The sequence below is a fragment of the Tympanuchus pallidicinctus genome, unplaced genomic scaffold, assembly GCF_026119805.1.
Source record: "Tympanuchus pallidicinctus isolate F22 unplaced genomic scaffold, pur_lepc_1.0 scaffold1, whole genome shotgun sequence".
Lineage (NCBI taxonomy): Eukaryota > Metazoa > Chordata > Aves > Galliformes > Phasianidae > Tympanuchus > Tympanuchus pallidicinctus.
In genome coordinates, this window is record NW_026294618.1 from 65379674 (window position 1) to 65398431 (window position 18758).

General features: G+C 38.3%; 1 protein-coding gene across 2 annotated transcripts in view; it reads right to left on the minus strand.

Moving 5' to 3' along the window:
- The window catches only part of PRKN (parkin RBR E3 ubiquitin protein ligase), a 678674-nt gene that overhangs the window by 459834 nt on the left and 200082 nt on the right, over positions 1–18758 (minus strand). For both annotated transcript variants that reach the window (XM_052683810.1, XM_052683801.1), the window contains exon 3: positions 1352–1586. In XM_052683810.1, coding sequence (XP_052539770.1) covers positions 1352–1586 — 235 coding nt within the window. The remainder of the gene's footprint in view (positions 1–1351; positions 1587–18758) is intronic.

An 18758-nucleotide genomic window follows, 5' to 3' on the forward strand; every position in this document is an offset into this window, starting at 1 on the left:
ACTGAAGGCCCAGCCTGAAACTCTGTCCCTACCTTAACAGATTCAAATTGGCATGCACCCCACTTATCTCATTATTCATGGAGAATGAGAGATGTGGATCATTAAGCTGGGCACTAATTTGTTCCTAAACTGCACTCATCCATCATCAGCTGGCAGCGAGAGGTTGATCAAGTCAGTTGTGGAACACTTCTCTGACCCTTCCATTTCTTTTTGGCATGAGTTACTTAAGAAATTTTCTATAAAGTTCTTCTAACAGTTTAGTAGCTGTTCAGTTAAGCATGATTATTTTTGTGGTCAAGTTAGTTACAGAGGCATCCCTGTCACATTTACAAACTCCCTTCTGTACCCTGGACCTCTGTGTTTGCTATTATCATCCATACCGATCGTTCTAAAAATACATCTTTGTTAGAATGTTACCACAAATCACCACTTAGAGTCCAGTATTCCATAAAATGATTTTATTTTTTTTTCCCAATGGAGACAAACACAGCGTTCAATGAGGATTAGCCAGACTGTGTCTGTAGAGAGGGTTATTCTGAGTAGTATCTAAAACATTCTTTCTTTCTGACTTTTGTAAACATCTCTCTAGAACCATTTTAATTATTAGAGCACAATCCACTTGACAGTGATGTAATATGTGCCTCAGACAATTTCTCATGATGAAGAAAAAAGTATCCCCTGTAATAATTTGGTGGGTGAAGAACTACTCAAATCCACAGATGAATCATCATTATGTTTTGTGCCAACTATGTTTCTATAAATAAGAAGTCCATTGTATAGAAATATTTTTAATAAATGCATGGGTATGAAAACATTATAACAGATTGAGAATTAAACGCATCTTCAGTGCAAAAGCTTCCAAACATTCTAGTAAAGGAAGCTTCAATTATGGAAATTATAGAGGGACTATTCTTTGCTTGCCAATAAACTCCTGATTTTTGTGTATCTTTGGTACTTTTATCATTGATGATGACTTCTTAGAGATAGGAATAACAAAAGAAATCATCAACTTCATCCACTAAGCAAAATTATTTTGCTAGAAGATGCGTCAGCTGTTTATCATCTCTTAATATAGCTGCATTTTTTGTTTGAAAACTAACAGAAACCGTATATTGTGCTTTTCCTCTGTGGTATAGAATTGCTCACCCTAATAAAGAAACAAATCTTTGGTTTGAGTATTGAAATGCCCTGTCTCTGGTGACACTCAAAGTCAGACTGGACCAGGCTCTAAGCATCTTGATCTAGCTGTGTATGTCCTTGTCCATTACAGGGGAGTTGGACTAGATGACCTTTAAGAGTCCCTTTCTATTCAAATGATTCTATGATTCTGCATACCAAACAACAGATTTACCTGATTTTTCAGAGGGAGGAGAAATGCTGGGTTCTTCAGTATCCAGAATAACAGCCAACCCTGCAGACAGTGATGGGAGGATGCTGGAACTGAGATCTATGCGAGTTAGACTTTCAGGTACTTTTCCCAATGTTTTTAGAATGCCTCCAGCACGGTCTTCTGTCTCATCCTTATCACTATTTTTCTGTGGATTCTGAACAATATGAACGATGCTTTGCTGTACCAGGTCACAATTCTGCAACGCAAAAACCAAGATTCCAGTAAATAATTAATTGTGGCATAAGGGACAAAATCCCTCCATCTCCAATTTGTTATTTGTTAAATGGTCTCCAAACCATTTTGTGTAGAATTTCAGAGGGCAGTAATGGAGTTTAAAGGAAACTGACAAGGGTGCATTGTTAGAATTAGGATTACTTGCATTGGCAAAAGGGTCACAACACTTACAAATTTGGAACATTTAACAAGGAAATGGTGGACCAGAGCAAACAGCTCTAAATAAGTCTGGTTCATTGACACAAAGAAAGAACTCCAGAGAGAGCATTATTAAATCAAGTACTAGGAATATTCAATATAAAATACATTTATACAGATAATGCTCACACACCCTCTTTAACACCACTTTGGGGTCAAACTGACAATCATGGAAAGCTCATAACCAAACTGCATTCGGTGTTTTTTTTATTTTTTTATTAAAAAAAAAAAAAAAAAAAAAACAGAAACAGGGATGATGGTGGTACTGAAGAACTCTGATACCTATTTCTTCTAATGTAACTTTAAATCTGGGTTTAGATGCAGTCTCAATCTGTCATCACTGTTCTTTTAAAGAATGAAATTAAAGACTTTTCAGAGCAAGGACTGTATATTTAATATTCAAAAAAAGCAGTCATTAGCTTTTTAACTTTAAAACATCATTTAATATTAAAGGTCCTCTTTATGTGCACCTCGTTGGCCGTAACATTTTAATAATATCCATTTAGATAGAAAAATAATTTTATTCATCAACAGAAAACCCCAAACACAATTGTCACTGTGAAATTTGTCAGTATCTTGAATATTAAAGAAATTAATAACCTATAAGAAATTAATAATTAAATTAATAACCTAAGAGAATGAGGAGCTCCAAAGTGATTTGCTCAGTTACAGCTAGAATTGCAATGCAAAATATATACACACACACACATATAATCTAGCAACACTGAAAACCTTTAATCAATGGACAATCAGTTAAATCATGTTTTAACGAGCATCTCTTCTGGGAGTTTAGCTTGCTTAAGTAGTTCTTGTCCTGCCTTTCTCTAGTTTTTCCTCACTGTTAACTGCCCTTTTCAGTGTTTCTTTTTTTAAAGTTTCCCTGATTCATTTCAAAGCTTGACACTGTGCTACAGTTCAAGTGGGGATGGAACAGTGAGAATGAGAGAGATGGCAGGGGCTCTTCAAATCAATGGAAAAACCCTCACAAAACAAAACCACAATATTTTTCAATCAATCATGTGGTATTCACTGTTGTCCATACTAGATGCATGGTTTAAAATTGATCTCTAAAAAGTATAGGTTCTGTTCCAGTTCTTGAAGTCTGGGCAATACATGGTTAGTTTAGAAATTAAGTAAGGACTGACAGAATAAAGGTCTATCTTATCTACTACTCTCTCCTATAATGTTTAGCATCACATAGTTCAAAAAAGATGTAAAAATCGCATTTTGGTTAGTTACACATGCACATGATATATACTGCTACTGGGAGAAGAACTCCTAAAGAGCAGCCCTATGGAGAAGGACTTGCAGGTCCTGGTGGATGAGAGACTAGACATGAGCCAGCAGTGTGCACTTGCAGCACAGAAGACCAACTGTGTGTGGGCTGCATTAAAAAAGGGCCACTAAGATGATCAGAGGGCTGGAACACCTTTCCTGTGAAGAAAGGCTTAGTGAACTGGGCTTGTTTAGCTTTCAGAAGAGAAGGCTGTGGGGAGACCTCATTATGGCCTTCCAGTACTTGAAGGGAGCGTATAAACAGGAGGGGGAACTATTGTTCTACAACAGAAGCAGCTGTTAACCAGGATGGATAGTGATAGGACAAGGCAGAATGGTTTTAAACTGAGAAAGGGGAGGTTTAGGTTGGATACTGGGAGGAAGTTTTTCCACACAGAGGGTGGTGTCACAGTGGAACAGGTTGCCCAAGGAAGTTGTGAATGCCCCATCCCTGGAAGCATTCAAGGCCAGGCTGGATGTGGCTCTGGGCAGCCTGGTCTGCTAGCTGGCGACCCTGCACATTGCAGGGGGTTGCAACTGGATGATCTTTGAGGTCCTTTTCAGCCCATGCCATTCTATGATTCTATGATCATGGCAACAACTTATTCCTGGCTTTCATTTAATGAAGTTTTATATTTTAAAAGTTTGTTCAGTGAAGAACAAATAAGGTGAACATGTTGCACTTCAACATTCTGGCAGCTCTTTGGAAAAAAATAAGAGCAAACTTTGGAACACTGAGCATTCCTACTGTGATAATAGCATAGGCTATAGACAGAGGAAGGCTTAATTAGCAGATCCCAGGATAAGTTTTCAAAGGTAGCAGCTAGAAATGACAAACAACATCCTTTGATTTGCACAGCGAGTATGCTTAATATGAAAGCAACCAAGTAGTAACAAACACAGAAATCCCAAATCATCAGTTTTGTAAAGTTGTTTTTGACTATATTTGAATTGATTTGGCTAGAGTTTACAGGAAGAAAACATTCCTCAACCTTTACAAGTAAGAAGACACTACAAGAAAAGAGATGATATCTTAATTTTGAAACAACCTGGATAAGAAAATCACCAGTTTGCACATTTAGGATTATTCATGCTTTATAGCAGACTATGTTGCATGGATATCAGATGGACTAGGTCCACAGCACTGGGGGGGGAACAAAAAAAACATAACAGTACAATTCAAGTATTTCTCTGTATTTTTAGATTCTGTTCTCAGTTACTAATGCAACAAAAATGTAAGATAAAATTGTTTATGTCAATGTCACTTTCATTTTCTTCACTTATTAGTTTTATGCCTCAGGAAACATTTCTTCTGAGAACACCTATTATTAATGATTACACACATATTGCCTTATCTGTTGATCCAAATTAATGCCTACAACCCATATTCCAAAGGGAAATACTGTAAGCATATATATAGCTGATTATGAAGCTTCTACATTCGTGAGAGCAAGAGGAGCTGAGAAAATCCAAGAGTGATGAAACCCAGTACTGAGGACTATTTCCTTACAGAACACAGTCTTTGTCCAAGTTGGAGAAATGAATTCACAACAGATGAAACAAACTTTTTTCATCTCAACCATTTTGCTTTTATATTCTGACTTCTCAAGTTGAATTTCACAAAGTTTAATTAGCACCCTCAGAATGAGTAAGAGTCAAGTGAGAATAAAATGCCCAGTCTTCTGCAGAATTAATAAAATAATAATAGAAAAAGATCCGCAGAATGCCAATAGCACAACATACCTCTTCAAAGCGGTAGATTACTGTGAAAGTGCATGAACCAACTTTATAGGAAAATCTTTTGCCATGGATAGTGTAAGGAGACATTTAAGATTTCCTTCCAGACAAACACACGAAGAAATGCATATGAAATTCCCAGAAGTAGTACCCCAAACAAACATCACTGTTGTATAGTTGTAAAACTCTCACTACCCAGGACAGAGACCAAGTCTTCAAAGCAGCAGATGCAGAAAGTAAACCAATTGGAAGAACAACAGTGTTATTTTCATTCTTCAGTCTCAAATCTCAAGACTCAAATAAGAAGAAAGCAACAGAAAATAAAAATGCACCCTTATTACATGGGAAGAAAAGATGAAAAGTTCATTAACTTCAAAATAAAGAGTAAATAAAAAAATATAGACGTAGTATTCACGAAACAGCAAAGTTTTCAAAAAAGATTTGGCATAGTTAACTACTTGAAGGGGAAAAAAAATCAAATAAGCTTTTCGTCTTCAGATTCCTCAGCAGATCACAGCAAGGGGAAATAAAAAGAAAAAAATAATCGCTTCATAAAAATAATGAAACGTATCAGCACCCTAATCTGACATTGCCATCCATTTGTGTGAAGTCTTTCTACTAAGTGGCATTAACAAAGTTTTGCACCACATTGGCAAGTGACAAAAAGTTAGCACACCAAGGATCTAAATCACACGGAACACTTAGCATACAAATTCCAGCACTCAGACTACTTGCTATTTTATGATGCTACGGAATGAAACTATTGAGTTTCTGACTCAATGACTCGAGTTCATGTTTGAAATGTTTTGAGTTACACTTTACTTGTTTAGCATTAAAAAGATTGTTGACTCCAAGTACTGAAAGCAATACATAATGAAATACGTGTAATGAAAGGGCAGAAAACCCTTCACTTGGCAGAACATTTTTACCCTAATTTTTTAATAAGCTCCTCCTATACAATTCTTGGATTAATTTAAATACTGACAAAGCAAAGAAAAACAATAAAAGATATCATATAGAAAACAATGCTCTGAAAAAGAATGTAATGCTTTCTAAATCCAAAACCTGGTACCACTCTAAGGACTAGAAGTAGAGATCCAAAAACAGGCTATTACCACAAATTAAGGAAGGGGGGCACTGGGTGTTTTAAGTTGAGAGGCTAACAGTGACACTGGAAGGTGAAAATGAAAGAATCATTGCATTTTTAAATGCATACAGAAGGAAATACCAGCAGATTGGAGGCAGGCAACTGGAATATAAAGATGATACAGAGTATATTAAATGGCTTTCCTTAAGAGGAAAGGAAATACATGATGAAGGAAAAATAATTATTTTTACAAAGCCAAATGAAGTTTAGTAAAATTCAGGAAAACACTCCTATACAAGAAATCATGGTAATTCTATAAACACTCCTAAATAAAAATTCACTTCCTGAAAAGTTTTCAAAGTCCTAATTGTGCTTGCCAAATGGAAATTCAGAATTGATGCTAAGTAATCATGATTAAGAACAATACTGCTACATATTGGTACAAGTTTCATCTTCCTTTGAGACTGAACTTCCTAAAGACCACAGTAAAGACATTGTTTCTCACATGTGAAAGTGCCAGGTGAACAGAATGAACTCCATGTAGACTTTATAAGAGAGAGGTTGGTTGTTGCTATGTCCTGAGACAATAAGCTACAATCATAACTCACAGTGTTTTGAATTCTGGTATCATAAAAGACATACCCTCTCCTAGAAATGCCTGCTCCTTAGCTTCTCTCAGGTACTTTTCTACCTAATGCTATACGAAAATTGTTAACCCACACATGTTCAAAATAAGTTCCATTATTCTTCAGCAAACACAACAATGGAAGTTGGAGACCAGGGAATAGAAAGGAATATGTTGTTTGAATGAACAGGTCTCCTCCAGATAACTGACCCTCTTAATTAGATTTCATGATAAATACAATTGTCTGTTTGACTGCATAACGCAGTAGGTCACATATTCCAAAGGTTCTGCTCTGAATGAAGTGCAGGACTTATAACTTCATACTGACTAGTTCCTTAATGAGCTTATCACCTTCCAGAAATATTCAATTAATAGGTTTTAAATTCCCTCAAAATAAATTTAGACTAAAGCCAAACTCCCTCTCTCCTTTGACATAAGAATCAGTTTACAATTCATTTATATTTTTCTCAAAGAACATCACTGTTCATTTTGTAGCTCAAAGGAAACAACAAAGACATAACTCTTAGTTAGCAACTTTACAGGATTACTATAATTTGTATACAACAATGAACCTTATCCATGCTGTAGACGTTTCCAATGGGCATTACAAATACCATGGCCTTATTAATGCTCTAACTTTTCCCAAGCACAGACCTTATAGCACAGAAAAAAGAACCCTTACACTGTTTTTTATGAGCAACAACTCAGATGATTTGCAACATTACAAATTTTACTTCATTTAAAATTCCCCATAATCACCTGCAAAAGATGTTGGAGGTGGACAACATTTTTGATGTTATGTTTAGAAAGCTATGAGTATCTCAACAGCAATGTTCAAAACATATAACACAGATACAAAATAGAAAACAAACACAGTGCTCCCACAGCCCAGCAGGCCACATCAAAAGAAGCATGACCAGCAGGGTGAGGGAGGTGACCCTGCACTTCAGCTGTGCACTGGTCAGGCCTCTCAGAATCATAGAATGGCCCAGGTTGGAAGGGACCTCAAGGATCATGAATCTCCAACCTCCCTGCCACATGCAGGGCCACCAACTTCCCCATTTAATACTAGACCAGGCTGCCCAGAGCCCCATCCAATCTGGCCTTGAACACCTCCACGGATGGGGCATCCACAACCTCTCTGGGCAACCTGTTCCAGCACCTCACCACTCTCTCTGTAAAGAACTTCCCTCTGACATGCAACCTAAATCTCCCCTCCCTCAACTTAAAACCATTTCCCTTGTCCTGCCATTATCTACCCTTTCAAGGAGTTGATTCCCCTCCTGTTGTTAGGAACAGCACGAGGTGGCCATGGAGATACGCTGTAGCAGAGACGCAGTCCTTTGAAGCATATCTGGCACAAGAGTTTCTACATCAAACATCTGCAGCTCCACATCTGTAACCTGGAAGGCACCAGCTTTGCCACACATGCCTCAAAGACATTTGTCACACACCTCCTCACCACCCTCCTGTGTACACCAGCACAGGACAGATTTCCAGGCCCATGCACAGGAATTCAGCCTGTGGTGGCTACAAGAGGACTGATGCCATACTTGCCACAGAGCTGAGCATGCTGGACATGGAGAAGACATTACTCTGTAGGAGTAACTCTCTGGCACACTTTCTCCAGCATAAAATCCCATCTGGGGAAACGACATTCCACGCAGACTGCACAGACACTTGAAGAGATTCCCATTGCCAGTGGGGCACTGACTATTCAGACTCCCCAAGAGCGTCCATTTGCTGCAGGAGCTGTGGCCTCTACAAGAGCACCCATAAATGGCTTTCTTGAAGAAACACTCTGACAGAGTCCTGCTCTGAGCAAGCTGATGGAGCAGTACGTGACCCCATACACAGTAGCAGAGGAGGTAGACCAGATGACCTTTAAAGGTCCCTTCCAACTTCAATGATTCTATGAAAGTAAACAAAACTCAACTAAAATTTTTCTCCTCACAGAATGATCATCTAAAAATGAATTTTGTTCTAGTATCTATATAGAAAGTAACTCACCAATGACAAGTTTGATACTAAATTAAAAATGAATACCCTTAATTTTTGTGACTTTGCTTTCCTCATAAATGCCCTTAATTGCACCTTGTTATGTACTATTAGACACCGTCTTCAGTAGTGAATTGCAGCATATTGAATGGACTCAGGACCATGAAATATATATGCTGTTTGAATAATATAAAATTTAATTCTTATGTCCTGTTCCCTTGAAAAACCCTGAATTTTTCTCAAGGCAGTAGTTGCCAATCTAGCTATGCCTCCCTGTATCCATTTGGCTTGTGAACAAGGAAAGTATCGACCAGCACACGTGGGACATCAAAGTGGCCTCACACTGAAACCTAATAGAGGGAAGCCAAATTATCTAGAACAAAAATGAGGCATAAACTGTCTCTGAAAAAGGGAGTCATTTAGGAAGAACTCTGAAAATATCCCACAAAGCTCAGTTATCCCTTATGCTGAACTGGGAGGACTATGGTAGCAGCTGTCTGGCTACAGAGAAGAATTTGGGAAATTCCTTCTCCACAGAGTGTTGGAAGTGTTCACGTACATAGTTAAGACTGTACTGTGGAACATAAACTGTCGTTAAAGCCTAGCCTAAAGGCTAGTCCATTCAAAGTTTAAAAGCTAAAACAAATATATTTCAGCTACTTCAACTATTCACTCACAATCATTTTTGTCACATTTTATGATAGGTATCTTATATGCATCCTAACTAAAAAGTGCTTCAGTCTTCTACTGACCCCAGTGTATGTATATTTGAGCAGTAGGGATGGGAGCAGTCCAGTGGACAGCCTGCATAAATTTACTTTGTAATCTGGTAACCTGCTAGTCAAACCATGCACAAAAGAAGCAAATATTTTCTTGAGCGTTCCCTGTTTTTTTCCTGAAGGCTTGTTTTTAGCCTTACTAGCGCATGTGAAAACGGTCCTAGAGTTTATTTCTGGCAGATACTCTGCCTATATAAACAAACTTGCTGGGCACTGCTGGACAAGCTACAGAGCACAAAAAGTCCAGCAGTACAGCCAGATAGCTAAATGGATTTTACTCTAGTGTAGAAGAGGCTGGGAATAGAGGTGTAATTAGATATTTAATGTTAAAAAATTGTAATCTTATGGAGTCTTCACAATCCCCAGCTGTACGAAACATGCCATATCGGAGAACACCTGTATGTAACAAGAAGATCCCTCTACCCAGAGCACACAGGCATAGTCTGACCACTCTTTCTCCACTCACATATGGAATGTCCTACGTCAAAAAAAGAAAGCACTGACAAAACAACAACAGGGAACATAGATTAATACTAATAAGATAAAAAGAAATAAAAATTGCAACAAAAGAGATATCTTTTAAGTAAGGTTCAGTTTTTCAAAGAAATGGCTAGCTTAAATGGAAAATATGAAACGCATATGAAGACAGACTCATTCTCCTAAATAACCAGAGAGCTAGGAAAGCCTTGTTGAGTCATAGATGAAAGACGTTTTTGAACATCAGAACAAGAGAATAATGACCCATGAAAAAGATAAAGGAAACCTGCCTTAAGCGAGTGCTTTTATCCTTACCTTGACAAAATCTTCTATTTCCCCTTGAAGCCACTCAATTTTAAGATAGAAATCTTCAGTGAAATAGCATCCACTATCATAGGGAAGTGTAATACTCAGATTATTAAGACAAATAAGACACCTGAAGGCTGTGCTGCCATTCAGTGAGACCTGGATAGGCTGGAGAGCTGGGCAGTAAGAAACCAGATGAGGTTTAACAAAAGCAAGTGTAGAGTCCTGCATCTAGGGAGGAATAATTTCATGCGCCAGTACAGGTTGGGGATGAGCTGCTGGAGAGGAGCTCTGCAGAGAGGGACCCGGACATCCTGGTGGATGACAGGTTGCCCATGAGCCAGCAGTGTGCCCTTGTGGCCAAAAAGGCCAATGGCATCCTGGGGTGCATTAAAAAGAGCATAGCCAGCAGGTTGAGGGTGGTGATCCTCCCCCTCTACTCTGCCCTGGTAAGGCCTCATCTGGAGTACTGTGTCCAGTTCTGGGCTCCCCAGTACAAGAAAGACAGGGATCCCTTGGAAAGAGTCCAGGAGAGGGCCACAAAGATGGGGAAGGGCCTGAAGCATCTCCCCTATAAAGAAAAAGGCTGAGTGAACGGGGTCTGTTTAGCCTTGGGAAAAGAAGACTGAGAGGGGACCTGATCCAGGTCTATAAATATCTAAAGAGTGGGGGGCAGAATGGCGAGGCCAGACTCTTTTCAGCAGTGTGTGGAGACAGGACAGGGGAAATGGCCAGAAACTGCAGCATAGGAAGTCCTGCACAAATGTGCGCAAGAACTTCTTTATGGACAGGGTGACAGAGCACTGGAACAGGCTGCCCAGGGAGGTTGTGGAGTCTCCTTCTCTGGAGATGTTCAAGACCCACCTGGACACCTACTTGTGCAACCTGCTTTGGCAGGAGGGTTGGACTCAATGATCTCTGGAGGTCCCTTCCAACCCCTACGATTCTGTGATTCTGTGAAATAAGGATTTTGAAAACTAAGCAGAAGACATTCCATATCATGGCCGTTTCTCTTCTGTATACATGCAGTTTGCAACATATCATATTCTTTTTATAGATATGTCACAAATGAGTTTTAATTCTTACTTTGAACATCTAAAAAAAAAAAAAACCTTAAATATTCTAACCAGATTATTAAATCACATGCAGGAAAAACGGAAAAAATAGAGACAAGAACCATAGAATAACAGAATCATTTGAGTTGGAAGGAATGTTTAAAGGTAATCTTGTCCAACACCCCTGAAATTAACAGGGACATCCAGAGCTAGATAAGGTTGCTCAGAGCCCTGTCCAGCACAATGTTAAACGTCTCCAGGGATGGGGCATCCATTATTTCAGTGAAGAAACCTATGCAATCTATTCCAGTGCTTCACCACCCTTTTCCTTCTTTGGAAAGCCCTTTGTTGGGCTGTGGTTTCATCTCTTCTTAGATCTACTTAGCACTCTAGTGGAGTTCCAGGGCTCTGGTTTTGTTCTAGTCCTGTATTGCTGGAAAGACAGCACTCAATGTGTGCATTCAACTTCTAGCAAGATGCGTAAGCTTGACCTGTGCAGGCAAGCTGCTTTTGGGCATTTGAACATTCTGAAAGAAGTTAAAGCCATCTATGTAGACATTGCTAATGGATCTAGAGGGCTCAAAGTACAGGTCATCTGAAAAACAGCTCAACCATGTAGAAGCTGACTTCATCTGCCATACACCGAAAAGATTTAGAAAACTGGAAGATGATGATAGAGCTTTTAGCATAAGAATCCTTGAGACTGTAATTTGTTTTCTCAGGTAAGAGGTCCTGTTGCTTGAATGGAGATGCTAACTCAAGAAAGCACGTGCATCTAGGCTGTTACTATATCCCCCTATCACGACAAATTCCTCCACTGACTGGCTGACAAGGGTTCTACTGCACAGGTAAGAATTTAAAGTGAGATTCTGTTTAGAGGTGGCTTGGGATGTTTATAACCTCAGATTTTTGCATAAGATGACACAGAAGGCAGTGAGAAACACAAGCCTATGATTCTGGCATAATTATATATATATAATATAATAATATTATAATAATATTATATTATATATTATTATATTATATTATAATCATAAAACAATATTCCTCAGAAGGAATACTGAATTGCTTCTCTGTAAAAATGAGCAAAACAGTGCAGCATGTAGTCAGATTGCTATTATGTAATAACATATGATATAAAGACAGATATGATATAAAGTTTCAAACCAAAGTCTTAACTGTTTTTGTTTGTTTTTTTGTTTTCTTATTTTGCTGCCATCTTAATACAGAGAACTGCATTTAATTGACGTAAGGTGAACCACGGTCATTCCCAGATATGAACAATGGAAATGAAGTTCAAACCATATTAGCAACCTAATGGGAATAAGCATGAATACCAATTCTTTTAACTTTAAGAAATATAAAAGGCCTTTGCTGTCGTGTGGTGAACAAAACCCAACATTCATTTTCAGAGACAAAATAAGGTAGCTTACTATTAGAAATGGAATAACTTTTGCACTATACAACAACAAATTGATTTTGCAAGCTTAAAACAGTTAGAGAAACCATTATTATGATTCCCCTTAATTCTGACAGAAAGAACCTCAGCAGTAACAGGTTATGATTGCAAGTGGTGGAGCTGCCAAAGCTCCAGGGTATCTGCAGGATAAATTCAGACTCATTGCCCTTCTTTTTTCAAGTGCCTCTCAATTGTCAGTAGAAAGCCTGAATTATTCTGGGGGCAAGGAAGCCACCAGATGAGTCCTTTTTCACCATACTAGATGCACTTCCACTTGCTTGCCTTGCCAAGTCATATTCTGGAGTTCAGGAACAGAAGCTGCTGATCCTCTCATGTCATCAGCAGTCCTTTCACTGCAACTTGATCACAACTATGCACCTAATCAGAAGGCAGCAAGTCTGCCAGCATGTGCTTCCCTCCACACAAAATTACGCACCCAGTTGAGAGCTGGGACATCTCTGCCATAAATTATCACAGAGAGCAAAGCTGGCAAGTGCCAGTTAGCAAAGATGTGTTCACAAGGGATGTGAACACAACCTAATTGTCATTATGACCTTGGAAATTCAACATCTCTGATCATCTGAGCGTACATGCAATACATTTACATTACTACCACGCTCTGTAAAAATTACTGCAAAATTATGACAACTTATGTGGCAAATTCTAGGTATTAATTAGGTTCAACCACACTTTCAAAAGAAAGTGTACATCATTTTCTTTTCTTTATTAATTAGTAATTGTTTATGTTCCTGTTGGGACTTTCCTCAATACAAAACTGTTGTTACTGTTCACATTTAAGGATACAGCCAGAGGGCACTCATAAAAATTGCACAATTTTACTCCATAAATCTTTGTATTTAAAAAATTTGCCATCAATCCTGAAAGATGGTACAAATTCCATTCCTGGGTATCAATATTAGTAAAGATGAGACGATTACATTTGTAAAACTCTGCTGTCATTTTCTGATGGCAATGACCAGTGACAATTCCTGCACTGTAACCAAGAAAAAAAGAAACAAACAAGAGGATATGGTAAAAATAAATAAATAAATAAATAATAATAATAATAATAAAAAGTAAAGGATAAATGAACAAAGCTGGTTTTTTTGTTTGTTTTTTTTTTGTTTTGTTTTTTGTTTTTTTTGTTTTTTTTGCAAATTATGTTCTAAATAAATCCTTAAAAAAATTGCTGTTCAATGTTTGTGTTAGTCTTAATCTATCAACACTTCAAGAGCTGTGGCACAACAGAGACACGTTGGGAGTAGGAATCCACTCTCACCCAGGATATATGCAGAACTAAAATACATATCAAATAGACTCAGCATAGCTTGGCTCAGTACAAACACTGATGCACCAACTACACAAAAAGTGTTGCTATACTCACAAAGACAAAAGAATGTCATTCAGTATTAAAAACTGACTCACAAGACTAAAAAAGAAAAAAGCTCATTTCAATCCATGCTCTACAAATTACACAAATCTATGGTGATAGAGACATAAACAAAGTTACACATATTTGTCACACTAGAAGGTTTCTCTAAATGAACACATGCAAATGATGGAAGCCCAGGAGCAGTCCCTCCTTGAACTCAAGACATTTACATAGCTTTCCACCCTAATATTTAATCTAGTATTCAGTGAAACATTGTTAATTACTTTCATAAATGCCGAACATCCTACAAGACGTCTTTTTCCTCAGAGCTGCAAAATGTAATATTCCAACACTTTTCCTACCAAATAAACTGCAACAATTTTCACTGTACAATGCTTTTAACTGTAAGAAAAAGTCAGTTCTAGTTTTTATCTTACTGCTTATTGTAGTTTTTGTAATTAAAGAAGAAGACTAAAATATTATACTTTGGCTGGAATAATTTTGGATCAGTAAGGAATTGGAGGATTACGGTGCAAAAGTCAAAAAAAACACTGGTGTGTTCTGCAACAGTAACTTGATGAGGAGATGTGCAGCCACCATGGATGACCCATAGAAGTTTATCTAGCTCACTGTCAAAGATTTCAAGGGAAAATAAAGTCTGCTTACTGCAGTTACAGCAAAATTTGGCCATGAAAGACCTTTTCCCCCTTACCCTTGTAGTATTACTGCATGGATATTTCATTACCCACTATTCCCAAGATATTTTCACTCTTCTTAAACAGATGCATACTTTTATAATACAAATGGAAGCCTCCAGGAATCCTACTGCCCTGGGCCTGTCAGTATGGTAGCTATAGCTATAATTGTCCTCAAACTGCAACACTCACACTATGAAATCCCACCAGATCATGCACACAGAACAGCTGAATGAAAATTTCTTATACACATTTACTTCACAGCTATTTTTCTACATATGTTTATCATGCCTCTTTCCTGATGTTCTCTCTTACAGAGAGAAACAGTCTTCAAGTCTTTTCTCTTACAGAAAAGCTTTCTCTGGCACCAATGATCATTCTTGGCTATCAGTTCCCACTACAGACAATACTCCAATCTGACCTCAAGCACCTCGTTAGTGTAATACCCATAGAAAATATCAGGAAAAGTCAAAAAAGCAGCAAAGAGGTGTGAAAGCATACACAATGTGTTGCAACATTAAAGGATGTAACTCTGCTTCATAGCATCCACTTCTTCCCCTACACTTGCATTTTGTATTTATTTTCCCACTTCTTTAAATTAGATACATAATAAAATCCCACGACACAAGAATTCTACAAGAATATTGCAGAAACACCTACATAAGTAATTTCTTTTATTGATTTGAACCTTTGGGGGTCTATTTCATGGATTAAAATAACACTCAAACAGGATAGATTGCCCCAGCACCAATCAATGTAATTTAACACAAATCCATAGAAGAGGATTGATCTTAGTGAGCTTATCTCCAACGTGGTTTACAAATACCGACTCTGTGTGTTAACTTAGGCCCTCTTCACTCCAAGTTTTTTTAGTGCCTACTTTCATACCAGATGGGAACCCGAGTATTCTAATTTTTTTGTCACTTCTTACACATTATATTAAGTTTCAGAGAGGCAGACTAATATCAAAACAGAAAGAATACAGAAGTAAAGAATTTGCCTGAACCAATCTCATATTTCATGACCTCATCACCCAGAAGCTGTCTATCAATTTTGCAACAAGTAATAAATATTAATGATATTTTTTTCCACACGTCTTATCAAACCCTTTCAATATCAATTGTTTTCACAAATGTTTTCTCATGTAAGCAGTGAAAGCCTCTTCATCAATCTTTTATCAGAAGCAATCTTGTTCTGATTTCAATCTTATCAGAAAAGTTTCCCTCTCTCCTTTGTTGTTCTTTTTTTCCTTTCTTGACAGAAGGTACATGAATATTATTTTACACTTCAATGTGGCTGCATCTCCATCAGTTGGGAAATAAACAAATCTGAAGGATGTATTATGACCCTGCAGTGCTCCAAATAACAGGCAGATATGTAATGAATCCTCTGTACATGATAGCTAAAAAGGAGGAAAGCATGTGACCATGTTCACGTGACCATGTCAACATCTCTTTTTTCATTGCCAAATATTTATTAGAAGAGAAAAAGAAGATTTAACAAGAGACTTCTTTCTACATACCTTTCTGATATGTCTGTCAGCCTTGAAAGACAATACACATTATCAAAACATCAACAGAACACATGGCTTGGGCTTTTAGCCTCTCTTTTGTGAGGCATGCCTGGCAGAGTTTCCACAGTGGAACCTGTGGTGGGGAACCATCCAAGAAGCAGCCACAAGCTCTCCTGTGTCAGTCACAGCTGGAACCAGCCAGCCATGGATCAGATGACAGAAACATATGGCATGTCAGAACTGCAGCCAGGCAAAACTGGCTGCATTACTCCAGAGCTCCAGAGCAAATATGGCTCCAACATATTTACCAAAAGCTTGCAGTCACTGGTGTGGGGAAGATGCTCCTGGAGACAGATGGCTAGAGATACATGACCGAGGAGATAGCTGGAGTTGCGCTGCTGAAGGTGCTCTTGTGATGGCCAAAGGCACTCTTCAATGTAAAATCACCATGCTAAGATAGGCTATTCATAGCATAAGGGACTATGGCCCACTTTGAGCCAAGCCAGGGCAGAGAGACTCCTGAGGGTCTGCAGCCCAGAGGCCTCATGCCAGGCCAATGACATCTCTGAGAACTGCCAACCACAGGCAACCCTTGCCAGGGCAAGGACACCAAGAGTGATTAAGAGGCAAAGGAAAAGCAGCAAGCAAACAGCAACAGTCAAGCAAAAATTATTATATATATGACCAATAAATATTAATTTTTAAAAATAATTAAATATTAACTAATAAACTGAACTCAGTAAAAATTCCCTGAATCCAGATTGTTTCGCCTGCAAGACTCACTTGACTTCTTTTGGGAAATGGGTTGATCACTATTCTGTCTGAAAGCTCATTTCATATTTCATCTAAGAAGTGTAGGGAAGAAAACTCTTTGTGCAAACACCATATGCTCTCTCATGATAAACCTGGACACCAATCAGGGTCTCAAAATTTCTGCACAATATCTTTAATTTGTACAAATAAATGCCATTCAAAAATATGGAAAATTTACTGGAAGTTACTTCTTGAAAAGTCCACCTTCTGAGAGAAGGCAAAACTCCAGGATGGAATGGACAATTAATTCCAGTTCCTTAAGCAGTGTGATCTGTGACCTTAGCTGGAACAAACACCAAGGGAGCCTGGTATGCTGACTCTAAGAAGAAAAAAAACATAGATTGTGGAGCAGGGTGGAAGTCCTGTGGTCTAGCCCTGTGATCATCCAGCAGGATGGAGATTTGATTATACTATAGGAATCTCCACCTTTTTGCCAAAAACATGTCTTTGGGTAAACTGTGCAAGATAAATGTATGCGTGACTAGAGTCACTCAAGTTCCACTTGAAAGTAAGAAAATGGTATAAAAATGGCTTAAGAGAGAAGGAATTCTGAGGTGGAAGGATGCCATCACAGAAAAGCAGGGATCAGTCAATAAGCTGAGCCTCTTCCCCCACCCTCAGCAACACCTGTTGGATAAGATTCACACAGTTGGCTATACTGAGTGCTTCCCTAGGAAACACTTAAATCTCTATAAAGTTACTCCATAATTTAATGCATGTATCATTGGCCATCATTTTCACATTCTTGGTTGACCTCACGTTTTACAGACAGTGCATCTATCAGCAGTAATCCAAAAGAATCTTTAATCTGTTGCTCTATCTAGCTGCACTATTCGCTAGTCTAGCCATTAGAGTTCTCAATGGGCATAGCTAAATTTGTTAAGAGTAGTCATGAGAGATGAACTGGACAGTACATTATTTGTGAATCCATGATCACAATATTCACATATTGAATGCAACTGGACTTCTAGTGTTGAATTGCCCATCACTCAGCTATCCCCAATCCCTCTGGTATTTGAGGACAAGTTGGAATGAAACAACGGTTTGTTTCCTGCCAAACTTTTCTGCCCTTCTCATGGAACACAAAATTCACAGTGCACTGATGACAACACACAGCAATGGAGCTCCTAAAGAGCAAGCTGGTATATGGATGTGTGCCCTCTCCAGGGTAGAGAGAAGATTTCAGAACTCCACACTTCTCACTACCGAAGAATATTTTGATTTGGCCCTATTGAGCACAAAGGCAGCAGACTTGTGTTTGCCAGGAGAACAATGGAGAAAGGATGATGGTTTCTTGGGGTTGGTTCTAGGGCAAAAGATTACAGGAAGAGAGAGACAGGCAGTAACAAAAAGCACAAAGAAAGTGATGAAGAAATGAGTATTCACTGTTAACAGAAAAAGCAAGCACATGCCAGGTATAAGAGATTATACAGGCTGTACATTTTTCATAAGAAATTTTATATTTCATAGTTTTTAGCTGCTTTGCACAAGGCGTATGTAGGTTAAAGTAGGGGTAAGGGAGGTTAGAGGGTCAGCAGCAGACAGGGAAGTAGAACAGTTATCTCTCAAAAACAGCCCCATGCGATCACTCTTTCCTGTTATGCTATCATCTATATTTATCCCTCATGCTTTTAAAACACTTTTCATACATATCTGACAGGATGTCTACAGGATAGCTCAGCAAATTTCATAAAGACTTTTTCTTAGGTGAGGTGTTTGTAATATATAGGAAGAAAACGATCATT